Here is a 16878-nt window from a genome sequence, read left to right as displayed (position 1 = left end):
TTATTAAAGGGGTCATATGATGTTGCTAAAAAGAACATTATTTTGTGTATTTGATGTAATGCAATGTGTTTATGTGGTTTAAAGTTAAAAAAACACATTATTTTCCACATAATGTACATTATTGTTTCTCAATCCTTTAAATCCTTTAAATATAAAAAACATACTTACAGGCTGTGAGTCAGAAGCACCAGACTGTCCTTGCAAAGTTGGAACTGCCCCACTTTATAGAAACATTATGTCCTCTTTTGGAAGGCCAAACAAAGTACTTTCACTTTCACAACGAAACACACAGCGGCTTGAGTGAGCGGCGCCCGGCGGATTTGACAAAGGAGGCTTGTGATTAACTTTTATAAAGAATATCTCTTTGGATTTGAGACTTTAGTCTCGAAATCGCATCATATGACCGACCCCTTTAAGTTAAAATTCGGAACCTCACCAAGATTCGATTTGTCACGTGGAGTAAGACAAGGCTGCCCTATATCTCCATATTTATTCTTACTTGCCTCTCAGTTCTTAGCTCTGCATATTTCCACTAATAATTTACAAGGTATCACAATTGACGATAGACAAATTATTATTAGCCAGCTGGCTGACGATACTACTTTATTTCTGAATGACGTCTCCCAAGTCCCTTTAGCTTTGAGTTTGATTGAGTCCTTTTCCAGAGCTTCAGGTCTCTGCCTGAATATCAACAAATGTGAGTTAATGTCAATCAAACGCTGTGATCTTCCCTCTATATGTAACATTCCTGTGAAAACCCATAGAAAACTTAACTCGTGGCTGCAGAGACATTTATCAATTAGAGGAAGAATTTTACTCTCTAAAGCCGTAGGATTGTCTCGACTGACTTATGCTGCTCTTTCCTTGGAGGTTGATCAAGGAACATTAAAAAGAATTGATAGCATGTTAAACAATTTTGTTTGGAAAAATAAAACTCTACTATAGTAGGAAATCTGTAATAATGAACCCAACAAAAAAGGGGGGACTGGATATTGTAGACTTTACTGCCTTAATACTTTTAAAATTAATTGGCTTAAGAATTTCCTTAAAAATCCCTCCTCACTTTGGAATTTTATCCCAAATTATATTTTCTCTAAAGTTGGTGGCCTGAATTTCCTATTACTTTGTAATTATAATGTTTTAAAAATCCCTATCAAACTTTCTAATTTCCATAAGCAGATGCTCTTGACCTGGTCCTTAATATACAAACACGACTTTTCTCCGCACAGATATTATTTATGGAACAATAAGGATATTCTTTACAAGAATAAATCACTTTTCTTTGACAACTGGTTCGAAAACAATCTTTTAGTTGGACAGCTTTTTAATTCACAAGGCAGACTTTACAACTACTCTGATTTCTTACAGAAATATAATATTCCTGTATCTGCTGATGAATATGCTGTTGTTTTCAATGCCATTCCCTCTGGTGTGTCTTTTCTGTTGCAAGGTACTACACTTCCATGGCCATGTACTTACACTCTGAATTTAACGGACACAATGATCGGAAGTGTTTGCTTTTCTAGAGATCAACAAAAAAAGAACTATAAAATTAGAGCTCTTTTTCAAAGAGAGATAACAACAATTCCTTACATAATACCTTATTGGAATAGCACTGTGGAGAATATACCTTGGGAGAAAGTATGGACCTTGACCTTGCCAGATATCTGCTTACCAATAAAGTAAAAAAATAACATTTAAGTTGATTCACAAATGTTACCCAACTAAGGGGTAGTATAAGTATAACTTAGGAAATATAAGTCAGACATTGAAGTGAGTTGCTGTTTTTGTCATTCTTCTGAAGAAGAGACTTCATTCATTTTGGCAATGCTCCTACACAGAAAAATGTTGGTCAGATTTTTTAGTGCTTATTCAATCTTATTTTGTAAGTGAATTCTCTTTTTGTTTTAATGATGCTTTCTTTGGATTGTTTGCCTGTTCAAAAGAGAATACCGGAAAATATGACACAATTAATTTATGTTTCCTGTTAGCTAAATTTCACATTCATAAACAAAAGTTTACTGGCTCTAAACCTCTCTTCTCCTTATTTAAAGTGGACTTAGATAAGTATGTGGAAACTATCCAAAGTTCTGTTAATTTGAAAGCTATGAAAACAGTATCTTTATATTCGTCCTTTTTGTCTTCTTAAGATGTAATTTTATTACCTTGTTTTTTGTTGTTGTTACCCTGGCAACAAATCTGTGTGTATATTCTTTTGTTTTTTATCTTGTCTTTATTTATGATTTTGATTATTGATAATTGTACTGCCTTAATGTTTTAATGTTTGTATTGTTTAATAAATAAAAATAAAAATCAGCGATTTCGGAGTCGACACTGAGAGTCGATTCCAGTGCTGGAGTCGACTCCGACTCTAGGGCTATTCAGAGTCGAGGAATCGACTCTTTTGGAGTCGACTCCCCATCCCTACGCCATTCATCAGCGGACTCTGCGGGAGGTGTTTCCGTCGTGCAGGCTGGCTGAAAAAGCATAGTAACGTCCACACGGGTGAGAAACGAAAGAACTTGAAGAACTTCGTTTGCGATGAGTGTGGGAAGAAGGTTTGTGGCTTCACCGTGCTCCATTGTCATCTGTATAATGTATAGAAGTTCTTCAGTCAGACCAGTCTTAGACTGCACCACAAAGATTCTCATTCTGGAAAATGCTGTGTGTGGAAACGGATTCTCACGACGCTGCAGAAAAACACACGCGGATTCACACTGGAGGGAGGCCGTTCTTTAGGGGATGAATAAGCAACAGATGTGAAAGTTAGGTTCCTGAGTTCCATGCTTTGTAATCGACCACAAAGGTTAACAAGAGGGTGAAGAGAGCGTGTTGCAACCTTGAGCAGAGATGAGACGGATGAAGTGAAGAGGAGGAAGAGTGCTAAAAAAAAAAAACAGCAGCGTAAGCGACAGAGGAAGGACATCCGTCTTACTAAGCATGAGTTCCAGAGACTGATACACCTACTACGACAGGAAGATTGGATCATACAAGACCTCAGACATGGAAGAGTTAATGACTAAGATGGTGTTAGAATTCCCCAACAAGTAAAGTCTGAGGATTAAAGCAATCTCCAATATTGCTGTTTAGAGTTTGATAATAGCTTAGCTGAATTTAAGTTAATTTTTTGCATTAACTGTTTTGTATTGTGACCAATAAAATAATATTGTTACGATTGCCTCCTGTGAGACTTGACATAACTACAAACTGAGCCTCAAAAAATAGCATCCACAAAGGAGTCTACTGAGCTGCATCACTGTGTGGTATATGGCGCCTGCAACGCGTCCTGCTGCAAGACCCTCCAAAGCATAGTGAGAGCAGCTGAGAAGATCGTTGGTGTCTGTCTCCCCTTCCTCCACGACATCTACAGCACCCGTCTACCCGATCCTACCCACCCGACACACAGCTTTTTCAGTCTGAAGGACAGCTTCATCCATCAGGCCGTCAGCAAGCTCAACTCTCTCCCCTCTTCTTCCACATGCACTGCTGAACTTTGACCCTCTGACCCCCAACATCCCCCCCCCAACCAAAGAAGGCTGCTCTTTGAGCTCTCTGTCACTTTAAACAGACTGATAAGCTCTTTTGCACTACACACTTTACATCTGCACTGTTTGTTTATTTCACTGGTTTGCACTCTATGTGCCTTGTGCTACTTTACCTATATTTATATTATATTTAAATTTATTATTTTGTATCTTTACATTCCACCTTTAGGGTTTAGTGTTATCTGTATCCACCAAGGGTCTGAGAGTAACGTCATTTCAATTCTCTGTACATATGGCAGAACTGACAATAAAGCAGACTTTGACTTGACTTTGACTATCCTTACACTACCTGAATAATCATATAGGGTTGAAGGTGTAAGATAAAAAGACACACCGAAAAGCAAGAATTAAGTGTTTTTCACAGGAATGTTTCATTGAAATGCACCTGTCATCCTCCTCCATGATAACTTAGTGAAATAGTGCTCTCATGTTTCAAGAGTAACTGCTTTCAAGGTTACCAGGCCTTGGGAGAGTCTAAGGGAGTCATAGAAAACAGTTTTATCAATTGCATGACTTCATTTTAGGTAATGGATAATTATGGGATTCTGAGGAAGACTAAGGTGGATGAAGAAGAACCAAAAGTTTACATTTTTGGTGAACGGGAGTAGGAGGGCTTACTTTGTTTATCAATTAACCAATCCAGTTAGGAATTTAGCAACTTTTCAACATGATGTCTTGTTTTCTCACATAATTCTCCTCACAGAATTTTTATTTTATCATCTACTTTTTCTTTCTCTTTGTCACACCATGCATTAAGAAGTCCTGCCGTATGAGCGACTGGTCATGCTGTGTGAGATACCACATTATCTCATCAGCTTTACACATATTCTAATAGAAATTCCATGTGCGTTTGTATTAACTTAATTGCTAGCTTGTTTCCCCTCATCAGGGGCGTAGATTACGCGGGGGACCAGAAGAACCGCATTTATCTGAAATAGAAATATTTTGTAACATTATAAATGTCTTTATCATAACTTTTGATCAATTTAAAGCATCCTTGCTAAATAAAAGTGTTGATTTCTATCATTTATTTTCCAAAAAATAAAAATTATACTGACTCTAAGCTTTTGAATGGTATAGTGTATAATGTTACAAAAGCTTTTTATTTCACATAAATGCTGATCTTTGGATCTTTCTATTCATCAAAGAATCCAGAAAAAAATATATACTCAACTGTTTTAAATATTGATAATAATAATAATAATTAAAAAAGGTTTCTTGAGCAGCAAATCAGCATATTAGAATGATTTTTGAAGGATGTGACACTGAAGACTGGAGTAATGATGCTGAAAATTCAGCTTTGATCACAGAAATCATTTTAAAATATATTCAAATAGAAAGCAGTTATTTTAAATAGTACAGCTTTTGCTGTACTTTGGATCAAATAAATGCAGGCTTGGTGAGCAGAAGAGACTTCTTTATAAAACATTAAAAATCTTACTGTTCAAAAACTGTTGACTGGTAGGTTATATAGATTACAGAAATGTTAAATGTTAGAAATGTTATATATATATAACATTTCTGTCCCCCTCACTTCTGAAATGATGGCTACGCCCCTGCCCCTCATCATCTTTGTTTTTTTATTAAAACAATAAGCCAGCCATTGGCTATTTAAGTCCATTTATTGTCATTTAGGGTTTATTGTCTCAAGATGGAGAATAGATGCATACATTTCACAATATCTACATTTACGTGCATGTTCTTACCTGCGTCAATACAATACATTTGATCAGATTTGTAAATCTTTTCTAATCAAATTCTTTTTCCCCCTTTTTTTTTAAATTATCTTCATTCTTAACTCTCCACATACACTGAGTAGTTTACACACACAATATTGTCTTTTCACACACAGCCCAAGGCACCTATACATTCACTCAGAACACATGATGTGGTCACGCGTGTTCGTTTTAAGGATGTGTGTAGGATGATATTTATGGCCTAAGCGTTTCTCTTAGTGCGTTAACCCTTTTGTCTCTTTTATTTTAATAGATACAGTCAAACCAACATTTATTCAGACACCTTCAACATTTCACACATTATCACAGTTTATTCGCTATAGTTTAGAAAATGGTAATAAAAGACGACAAGAACTCAGAGTTAAACTGTGTCAGAACAAATTAGTCTTGATAATGTTAGATAACAATTTTTTTTTTTACTGGTAGTCCACTGTATGAAGAATTTTTGGGTATAATATGTCACAGTTTACTTTATTTTGCTATCCTCACTTACATAAATTAACTATAGTGTCCTGCACCCACTAGTAAAAAAAAAAAAGATCAAAAATTATATCTGGTGTCTGAATAATTTTGGGTTTGACTGTATAAGACATTTATGGAAACCCACTCACCGAGAAACACTTGTTCGCCCTCTGCAGGAAGGAAAGTGAAATTACAGCAGCTCAGTTATTTTATCGCTCCTCCCACAGTTACGTCAGGCCGCTGACGCCATGCGCAATGACCACGCCCCTTGCGTGCTAACTTTCCGCCGAAGTGTCAGCCGCCAAGTGACCATCAAGCCGAAACGCACCAAAAAATGACCGACCAAGGGCTGACGAATGAAGCAGCTGCCGCTGCGTGTAAAGAGGGGAACCCCATCACTAAAGTAAGACGCTGCACTTGAGTCCAGAACTAGGGCAAGACCTGTCAATCAAACACGAAGATCGTCGCTCATTTCCGTTCTCCTTTATAACTACTGCAGGCAAACTTTGCGATTCAGAGCATCTCCTTGATATCAGTGTTATTTTACAGTGATTTATCCGCATCTCTGAGTCTGTTAGTTTCCCAGCTGACTTTGTGAAGATTGTATGTGTAAGTGCTGTATTGCTGAGTCATATGGAAGTGACAATCAATATAGACTTGATTCTGTATGTAATACAGATTGATTCAAGTTAGTAAGGATGACCTTTGACATTGTACACAGATGAAATGTTGACCGGTGGCTCGTCCAGTGTCACAGACAGAGCAGTGCCTACATACAAATATTACTATAAGAACACTAACAAACTTTCATTATGGAAAACTTGGTAATATCAGGGATTTTTAACAATTTTTGTCCATTCCGTTTGTCATAATCTTAAGCAAATTTGTGCAGTTTTAACCCAGGAGATGCTGTGAAATACATCTATATCAGAGAGCTGTTAATAATAATCATAATTCGTAACAGCACATCCATAGAGCAGAGCTGCTAGAGAATGACATCGTTTGAATAATTTGAATATTACACAATTTGAATTCTATTAATAATTTTGTATGGATCCCCCCCCCCCCCCATTATGGTCTCAGACTTTTGGATGCCTCGGTTTATCATTTTTTCCTCACCTTATCCATCTTTTACATTATGTTCTTACTGAAAGCTATTCATCCCACTGCTGTAGGACTTCATGATGCAGCAGACAATGCTGCGGGTTAAGGATCCGGTTAAATCCCTGGATTTCTACACACGCATACTAGGAATGACGTGAGAGAACTTTTTCTCTATTAAAAATTAGAATTCAGGCTTGATATGATTCGCTTTAGGTTTTACTTGTAATATCCAAATGTATTATGCATGTAAAAATGTTTAGAAAAAAACATTTTAGTTCTATTTTCATCACACACACAACAAAATAGGCATTGTAAAATTTTGTAGTAGAAAGCATTGAAAATGCATGTAAATGGGATTATCAGTTGAGTACACTAGTTTGCATTGAAGTCTTTTTAATGTGAATGTTTCATTGTAGGCTGTTACAGAAGTTTGACTTCCCCTCCATGCGATTCTCCCTGTATTTTATGGGTTATGAGGATAAGAAAGAGATCCCTGCAGATGTGAAGGAGAGGACAGCCTGGACGTTCTCCCGTCGAGCCACTATAGAGCTCACACAGTAAGTGTGTGTGTGTGTGTGTGTGTGTGTGTGCTGTAAGGAACAGATTAAAACCTTCCTTGTCTTTAGATATCAGCGCCAGCCATGTAAAAATCCATACAAGTTGAGCACTCATCTTCTGCATAGAGTTCTGTTCTGTTCTGTTCTGTTCTGTGAATTAAGACCTGAATGATGTTGGTGCCGATCCTGTAATACTTCAAAACAGAAGTCCAGAGTGCGAGGCTGTTTTTATGTGCCTTTCTATATTTCTCATTTGACTGTTCTCTTTTTATCAGTAACTGGGGCTCGGAGACAGATGACAGCCAGTCTTACCACAACGGCAACTCAGACCCAAGAGGCTTTGGTATATATAACATTTCTCTCTTTCATTGTCAGGCTGGACTATATATATATATATATATATATATTTCAATAAGATATATCTTAATATTTATGTATTTTGATCTTTGTGCACTGAACCAGCATAAAAGGGTGTTTTTTTATTAATTTGTAGAAACCATAATTTTGGCTCAACAGCAGTTTTTTCAAAGTAAATTCAAAAGATTAGTTAAAATATTCAGGGCATATTTTCCCAATTTCAGTATATAGTTCAATATATCAGTATACAGTGCTAAACCACGAAATATTTACTTGCATATATTTCAACAACATTTTATTGCACTAAAAAAATGCCACACGGGGACTTCAGTGAACATTTTTGATCAATAATGCACACTATTCACATTAATTTCCTCTGCCGTTTTGGCTACTGAGATTTAAATCAGAGATGCAAATAAAGCATCTGTCTTAACGCTCCCCCTACTTGTGATTTCACAAAACAATGGAAGGATTGTGAAACCCAAATCATTAGGAACTGTAATGGTCAAATAAAAAGTGCATTAAAATCATTGTGACATCCATGATGTTGCATTATTTTATATTTTGTATTATACATTTTTTCATGCATTATTTTATATTGCCAACAAAATCATTGCAAATATGTCAAAATATAGTCCTAGATAAAAGTATAATGTAATATCTCTATATTACATTATTTTTTTTAAAGATTTATTTTTGGCGTTTTATGCCTTTTATTTAGATAGGACAGTAGGTCGACAGGAAGCGAAGTGGGTGAGAGAGAGAGGGGGGTGGGATCGGGAAAGGTCCACGAGCCGGGACTCGAACTCGGGACGCCCGAAGCGCAAAGGCGCTATATGTCGGCACGCTGCCCACGAGGCCATCGGCGCCGACCTATATTATATTACATTATTAAACCTAAAATATGAAAAATATGCATTTTTACCTTAGGCCATATTGGAATTGCTGTACCGGATGTCTATGCTGCCTGCAAGCTGTTTGAAGAGAATGGAGTGACCTTTGTAAAAAAGCCTGATGATGGTAATTTCTTTTATATTATCCTGTGGGATTATTTTAATTACACCTGCAACAAACTATTTTAGTGTCACAGAATTTGCTAATTTTGGATGTTTATATTTACATGTGTTCTCAATAGCATACTATCATACTACTCTTACTATTTCTGCATTATATAGTATATATAATGTGCACAGTATGCACATTTTCTGTATTCATGCAATACCCTTTTTTAATAAATAGAATTGGATTAAAAATGCAAAATAACCGTGTTCGATTTCCAAATATTCTATGTCACTAATATAAACTTACAGAAGTGTACTTGCTGTTTATTTATTTTGTTTGTTCAATTGTGTCTGTCTTGCAAGGTAAAATGAAGGGCCTGGCCTTTATTCAGGATCCTGATGGTTACTGGATTGAGATTCTCAGCCCCAACAACATGGTGCCCATCACTTCTTAAAGACTGTTGTAATGCTGTGACCTGATCAGAAGACACTAGTTATGATAATCAAGGACAGATGGGTGATCGGAACGGGGGATTGCTCTGTGGACAGCATGGAAAGCAGTGCACAATCAAGACTGACCATCTTTGACATGACAGCGGCAGTGTGTTAGACATCTGATCAGCTGAATATAACAATATAATTTGACATTTACGTTATGAGATAATGCAGTCCTTCATAGAGTCTAACCTTAAAAGTTTACATTACTAAAATACAATATTTTTTTAATTGATACAGGCCTCCATAGAGTCTAACCTTAAAACCCTGCCTTTATTTGTTGAAATAAAGCAAAGCAAGTATTTTTGTGTTTTGTTGATTGTTTGAAGAATCCTGTAGTATGTTTGTTTCAGGATACAATATTGGTATGTACCCTATTAAAATTCAATTTAAAGGAAATGCAGCCGCAAACATACTTTGAGCCTTGCACGATTGAACGTGTCAGAACACGTGGCTTACACTGAACCCGGTTTAAGAAGATTGAGTACTCAAAACAGCTGACCAGCATTAAAATGTGACTTCAAGCAGAGTTGGCTGTCAGGAAAAGCTGAGAAACACTCGTGTGGTTACAAAACGGGGTTTGTCAAAATGAAGAATCTTGCCGGGCAACAATCCAACCAGTTTCTACATTCGTGTTATGATGAGCAAGGCAGTTGGTAACATCATCATTCATCCTCTTGATAAGACGTAAGAATAAATGTAGTTATTCTAAATATACCATTAAAATTAGTTTAATGTCTGTCAGAGCAGTTCAGGTTTTAGTCATAAAGCCCTTAGAATTTTTGAGCCTTCTACATTTTAATGCGGAAAGAACAATGAAACATTGAGCTAAGATTTAGCTTCTTAAGGTTTAAAGGGGTCCTATTATGCTCTTTTACAAAGTCTTGATTTTGTTTTGGGGTGTACTAGAACAGGCTCACATACTAGGTTGTTTGAAAAACATTATTTTTCACATATCTTACATTATTACAACACCTCTCTCCCCAGTCTGACATGAACGGATCGAATAGTTCCTGTATCAAATGAAGGCCCGCCTTCTGAACTACGAAATGTGCTGTGATTGGTTAGCTGGGCCAGTGTGTGTTGTGATTGGTTAGCTGGGCCAGTGTTTGTTGTGATTGGTTAGCTGGGCCAGTGTGTGCTGTGATTGGTTAGCTGGGCCAGTGTGTGCTGTGATTGGTTAGCTGGGCCAGTGTGTGCGGTGATTGGCACCACTCGGCACCTGGTCGGGAAATGTCATACCCCTTACCATAGCCGCCTGCGAGCTTCAGTGTAAATATTGCATCAAAATCAAATCAATTTGAGCGCAATTTAAACCCGGATGATTGTAACCACTAAGTTAGTCGCCTTGTGAAAACTAGCGTGTCTCCGACATAGTGATAACACTCGTTGCCTTCTCTAGTGCAGCTCAACCAGGTCTCGTCCCATTCGTCGATATTTGTGATATCACAAATCCCGGAAAATATGCGTTGTAGTCCAAACGAGTCGTTCGTTGTAGTTTTTGAAAAGTGATTTCTGTTAAATAAAATATCTCCTTTTGAAGTGGACTTTGAACTTTGTAACTTTGCAGATCTGTTTTATGCTCAAACAGCAACATTACAGACTAACTAAAGTTGAAAAAGTGAAAACGAAGAATAGGACCCCTTTAAGGTAGCTTAATTTTGTATTTTTGTTTAATGCATATTTTAGCTTTCAATTATTTGAGCCCCAGTTGAAGACTCCTGCAAATTAAAGTTTCTTTGTGATTGTAAGAGAACTTTGTCCCATTATATTTCAGGTACAAATTCATGTAATTAGATTGATAAATAAATAGGTATCCTCCTGGGACAGGCGTAGACTTCTGTCCTCTGTAGAGGACATTATATTTGAGTGAATTTCTCTGTGGATGTGCTGTTCAGAGATATCAAATGTTTGGAGGTTTGATCATAAACACTCCCTCTCCTTGGTCTTTAAATATGAGATTGACAGAATGATTAAATTTAGCACTCTTACGGAAATATGAGAATGTTTTTCAAATTGTTTGTGGTAAATAAACAGCTCAGAAAAATGTGATTGGGTTTCAAATCGGAATACGAGTTTTTGTTACGAAACTGGGCATAATTTGCATACATGTCTTCCGTAGAGGACACCTGGACAAACGGCATGTTAATCAGGCATTTTGGGGAGACATAAGAAGTCAATTGGGAAAGAAATTATAGATCAATATTCCTATGAAATATGAGATATTCTTATGAAAATGTTGCCAAGTTATTGCTCCCATTATTACACTTCTTTGTTCATTATGATTTGAACGCATTAATATGCAGATTAGATAGATACATTGTATAGAATGGGAATACCAATTTATGGACATTTTACGCACATATTCCATAAAGTAAAATAGTATATCAAATCATTCTGTTATATCTTTCATAACATAGTTGAGAATCATCTTTGTACAAAGTTTGGCTAAAATTAGCCTGAAACCTAAAACCTGATTGGTGAATGAAAAAAATAAAACATTGTTTTTGCCTATACATGCCTTTTTTTTTTTTCTTTTTTTTTTTTTTGAATAACTTATTCCTGGCGTCCTCTTCAAAGGACATAGAATAATATGAATAAAATATATTTTTTAAAAAATCATATTTTTTTCCCCTCCATTTGTTTCTTATGCTCCAACCAATGTAATGTCATAAAAATAAAAAAATAAAATAAAATAAATTCACAAAACGTTTTTCTGGTTCTCGCGAGCATGTAAATCATTATTCCTCCTCCGTCCACTAGAGGCGCTGCGACATTAACACGTAACGTCCGGACGCCTTAAAAACATCCGGTAGGTGTTTTTTTTTTTTGCAGTGGAACAGATGGATTAGTAGCTCTTAACAATTGTGTATTTAACATATTTAATTTAATGTTAAATATATATTTGACATATATTCACTGGAATCAAAAAGATACCTTCTCGGTATCTTTAGCCGGAGACAATTTGAATCTGCATTAGTGTGGGTGAGTGTTGTTGGCTTACAGACATATTCTCGTTATGATTCAGTTTTCAGAATCAGAAAGAGCTTTATTGCCAGGTATGTTTACACATACGAGGAATTTGTCTTGGTGACAGAAGCTTCCACAGCACAAACAGAATGACAGTGACAAGACACATATAATAAAAACAAATAAAAAATTAAATAAGTAAATAGGAAATAACAATATACCAAAAACATATTAAAAAATATACGAAATAGACAATAGATGGTATTTGTGTGTACAGGTGTGTTATGTACAAATGCAAGGAAATGTAAATAAGAAGTGTGTGATGATAACACGATGATATCACATTTTTCTAAAGTAATCGTGCTTTATTTAATAATTTTTAACGAAAACAGAGCAATACTTGTGTTCTTATTATTCATCTTGTTAATGACACTGAATGATCTCACTGATGTTCTGATTTATGTTTATTTAGTGACAAATTTTTATATTTTTATATGCCAAGGCGTATAATAATATTTTGTTACTGGATGTCCCTATCTTATATTACATATCTATATAATGATCAGACCATTTATGCATTCTTCTTCTTTTATATATATTATCAAGTCAAGTCAAGTCCCTAGCTGTCTTCAGGCCCACCTCATCTCCAGCTCTGAAGGCAGATTATTATATTTGCAGCTTATAAGAGTGTTAACTAATTGTATTAACTATGATTTAAGTTTTTTAAAATAAGACAAACCAGCTTATACCATTTTTAAAATAAATGTAGATTTTATAAAAGATGAACACTAACAGTATGGAAAGTGACAGACGACAGGGGGAAAAACTTACATACTAAGACATATGAATAGCAAACAAAAATGTCCTATCCAGTAGGAATCATTCATTGTACCATGCTCATTGACAAATTCAAATACTTATGTCTTTTATGATTGTGTGACGGTGTTCTCCGGCAGTGATCATGAGCGACAGTCATCCTCTGCGGCCGATGAGCTCCGCGTCTGAGATCGATCACCTCCATCTCCTTTCAGAGCAGCTCGGCGCTTTAGTTCCCGGTGAAGAGTACAGCGATGTCACCTTCGTGGTGGAGGAGAAGCGCTTTCCTGCACACAGAGTCATTCTAGCGGCCCGCTGCCAGTATTTCAGGTTATTATTTGAGAGATGTTGCTTGCCTATTGGGGTGTTTCTTAAGTGAAATTATGATAGGAACAGAATCCATGTGGTACCATAGTGAAGCTGGGTCATTCTATGAAACACATGCCTTTTCCATTTTTTAATCAAATGTCTGTGTGATTTTAAACATTCAGAGACATAATGTGACAAAAGTGATGCAGTAATTTGTTAATAAATTGAATTGGGTCATCTGTAGCTACATTAATAGATTTTGGTAACACTTTACAATAATATCTCATTTAACATTGTATGTCTCTGCTGTCGCTGAAATGATGGGCTATCCTCCTGGAGTACTGTCTTTTTGCCTCTCTGATGCCGCGGGAAAGGTTGGCCCTAGCTGTCTTCAGGCCCACCTCATCTCCAGCTCTGAAGGCAGATTATTATATTTGCAGCTTATAAGAGTGTTAACTAATTGTATTAACTATGATTTAAGTTTTTTAAAATAAGACAAACCAGCTTATACCATTTTTAAAATAAATGTAGATTTTATAAAAGATGAACACTAACAGTATGGAAAGTGACAGACGACAGGGGGAAAAACTTACATACTAAGACATATGAATAGCAAACAAAAATGTCCTATCCAGTAGGAATCATTCATTGTACCATGCTCATTGACAAATTCAAATACTTATGTCTTTTATGATTGTGTGACGGTGTTCTCCGGCAGTGATCATGAGCGACAGTCATCCTCTGCGGCCGATGAGCTCCGCGTCTGAGATCGATCACCTCCATCTCCTTTCAGAGCAGCTCGGCGCTTTAGTTCCCGGTGAAGAGTACAGCGATGTCACCTTCGTGGTGGAGGAGAAGCGCTTTCCTGCACACAGAGTCATTCTAGCGGCCCGCTGCCAGTATTTCAGGTTATTATTTGAGAGATGTTGCTTGCCTATTGGGGTGTTTCTTAAGTGAAATTATGATAGGAACAGTGGTACCATAGTGAAGCTGGGTCATTCTATGAAACACATGCATTTTCCATTTTTTAATCAAATGTCTGTGTGATTTTAAACATTCAGAGACATAATGTGACAAAAGTGATGCAGTAATTTGTTAATAAATTGAATTGGGTCATCTGTAGCTACATTAATAGATTTTGGTAACACTTTACAATAATATCTCATTTAACATTGTATTAACTAATATTAACTAACAATGACCATTACAATTTTTTTGCAGCATTTATTAATCTTGTTAATGTTAAGGAATATGAATATAACTAGTTCATGTTATTTCAGGTCACAACATGTACAACTTTTAATTTTAATAATGTATTAGAAAATGTTTAAATGAACTAAGATTAATAAATGCCTTATAAGTATTTTTCAATTGTCAATGTAGTTAACAAAAGTTTACAAATGGAGCATTCTTGTAAAGTATTACCTAAATTTGTATATGCATTAGGATATAATTATCAATTCAGAATGAGAATTTGATGCTGATATTTCTACAAAATACAATTATGTTTTCTACACAAAATCAGAAAAGCAAAAAAATGACGAGATCTTCGTTTACATTATAAAAGCATCAGCATCAGCTATTCTTTGTTAATCATTTTGTTACACATATTAATGAGAGACACATTTTGAGCCAGTTCAGTTCAATAACAGTGTCAGTGTTGCAAAGAGATACCCATTTTGTAGGATGTTAATTTCTTGTTAATAAAATAGGCTTTGTAACCTAACCTTGGTGAAATTCTTCCTTCATCTCAACCTCTTTTTTCTTTGTCTTTCGTTCGGACTCCTCAGGGCTCTGCTGTATGGAGGGCTGAGAGAGTCCCGGGCCCAGGCGGACGTTAGGTTGGAGGAAACACGTGCCGAGGCTTTTTCCCTCTTGTTGCGGTACCTGTACACGGGCCGAGCCACCCTGAGTGAAGCCAGAGAAGAGACTCTGTTAGATTTCCTGGGGTTGACGCACCGCTATGGCCTCCAACCTCTAGAGGGCTCCATATGCGAGTATCTCCGCACTTTATTAAGCACGCGAAACGTCTGTCTGGTGTTTGACGTGGCTAGTCTGTACTGTCTGAACGGGCTGGCCGAGGCCTGCATGGCCTACATGGACCGTAACGCCACCGAAGTGTTGAAGTCAGATGGCTTTCTCACACTTTCAAAGGTGAGTGATAGAAAATATGACAATTTTAAACCATAACAGTTACGATTAATACATAATATGGCCGTTTCCTCTTTTTTTCCTCTTTGCAGTCTGCCCTGTTGACTGTTGTGAGGAGAGATTCCTTTGCTGCAAGTGAGAAGGAGATATTTCAGGCCCTCTGTCGCTGGTGTCACCACAACGGCGATGGCCCAGAGGCGAAGGAAGTGATGTCAGCAGTGCGACTGCCCCTGATGACCCTCTCTGAAATGCTGAATGTTGTTCGTCCCTCGGGCCTCCTCAGCCCGGACGACCTGCTAGATGCCATACAGACCCGCTCGGAGAGTAGAGACATGGACCTCAACTACCGCGGCATGCTCAGTGCGTTTACTTCTCTCTGCTCATCAGTCTGTAGATACATAGGTCAAAAAGGAGACATCCCAGTTTGGTGTCCGCATCAAATTAAATTACAAAAGTGATTTTATACACATAGAAATCATATTAAATGCAAGTAAAGTGTCTACTTTAATGTTTCAAATAATATTTATGAAAATAAAATGTCAAAGTATGGGTGAAATAATGTTCCGTAACAGACATATTTATGTAAAAATAAAAACAACATTCTTATTCTGACCTGTGCTTATTAAAATATAAAAAAGAAAAATTGATCATGTTAAATTTTAGGTAATGCTTTATTTACTTTAAAGGGTTAGTTCACCCAAAAATGAAAATTAGCCCATTATTTACTCACCCTCAAGCCATCCTAGGCGTATATGACTTTCTTCTTTCAGATGAATCCAATCGTAGTTATATTAAAAATGGACTTTGATCTTCCAAGCTGATTAATGGCAGTCAGTGGGTGTTGCAATGCATCAGTCCAAAAGAAGTGAAATAAAGCGCATCCATCCGTAATAAACCGTGCCTCACATGGCTCTGGGGGGGTGAACAAAGGTGTCCTGTAGCGAGTCGATGCGTTTTTGTAAGAAAAATATCCATATTCAAAATGTAATAATCACTTTAATCTAGCTTGCGCCAGCAGTTGTACACGGAAGCAGCTCCGGGAGCATGACGTAAGATGTCAGCGTTGCGCATTGAGTCTCGTGAAAACCAATGTTTGTTTACAGGAGCAAAGTTTCCTTACTTTAGCAAAGGAAAACCAGTCTCCTCTTGGCTTATATTGAAATCCTCCAACATTCTTCTTTACAAATCCTCGTTTTGTACTTCTAATTCGTGACCGTTGTTTTGTTTTGATCTCTCCCCTGCACTTCCGCGTTCGTCACTTCTGAGCGGCGCATGCGCAACGCCAACGTCTAACGTCATCCGCCCGGAGCTGCTTACGTGTACAACAGTGAGCGCAAGCTAGATTAAAGTGATTATTACGTTTTAAATATGGTTA

The 16878-nt window shown here is 36.8% G+C and overlaps 2 protein-coding genes across 3 annotated transcripts in view; both read left to right on the top strand.

Annotated features, from left to right (window-relative positions):
- Positions 1 to 5974: 5974 nt before the first annotated feature.
- LOC107667967 (lactoylglutathione lyase-like) lies at positions 5975 to 9577 on the top strand. Its single transcript, XM_016459701.1, has 6 exons — positions 5975 to 6146; positions 6919 to 7001; positions 7264 to 7404; positions 7680 to 7747; positions 8692 to 8781; positions 9126 to 9577. Exons 1-6 carry the CDS (start codon positions 6078 to 6080, stop codon positions 9215 to 9217), a joined length of 543 nt encoding a protein of 180 aa, XP_016315187.1. The 5' UTR covers positions 5975 to 6077; the 3' UTR covers positions 9218 to 9577.
- A 2457-nt stretch (positions 9578 to 12034) lies between these two features.
- LOC107667966 (BTB/POZ domain-containing protein 9-like) overlaps positions 12035 to 16878 on the top strand; it is a 10288-nt gene continuing 5444 nt past the window's right edge. Inside the window, exons 1-4 of one of the 2 annotated variants that reach the window (XM_016459700.1) lie at positions 12035 to 12242; positions 13184 to 13373; positions 15143 to 15506; positions 15596 to 15863. In XM_016459700.1, the coding sequence (XP_016315186.1) occupies positions 13189 to 13373; positions 15143 to 15506; positions 15596 to 15863 (817 nt within the window). In that variant the 5' untranslated portion in view covers positions 12035 to 12242; positions 13184 to 13188. Of the gene's footprint in view, positions 12243 to 13183; positions 13374 to 14075; positions 14261 to 15142; positions 15507 to 15595; positions 15864 to 16878 lie in introns of those variants that run through there. The other variant, XM_016459699.1, reaches the window with a different exon arrangement.

The sequence above is a fragment of the Sinocyclocheilus anshuiensis genome, unplaced genomic scaffold, assembly GCF_001515605.1.
Source record: "Sinocyclocheilus anshuiensis isolate Anshui unplaced genomic scaffold, SAMN03320099.WGS_v1.1 scaffold2229, whole genome shotgun sequence".
In the NCBI taxonomy this organism is placed as follows: Eukaryota; Metazoa; Chordata; class Actinopteri; order Cypriniformes; family Cyprinidae; genus Sinocyclocheilus; species Sinocyclocheilus anshuiensis.
Note: the sequence above shows the minus strand (reverse complement) of the source record. Positions and strands in the feature narration are given on the sequence as shown.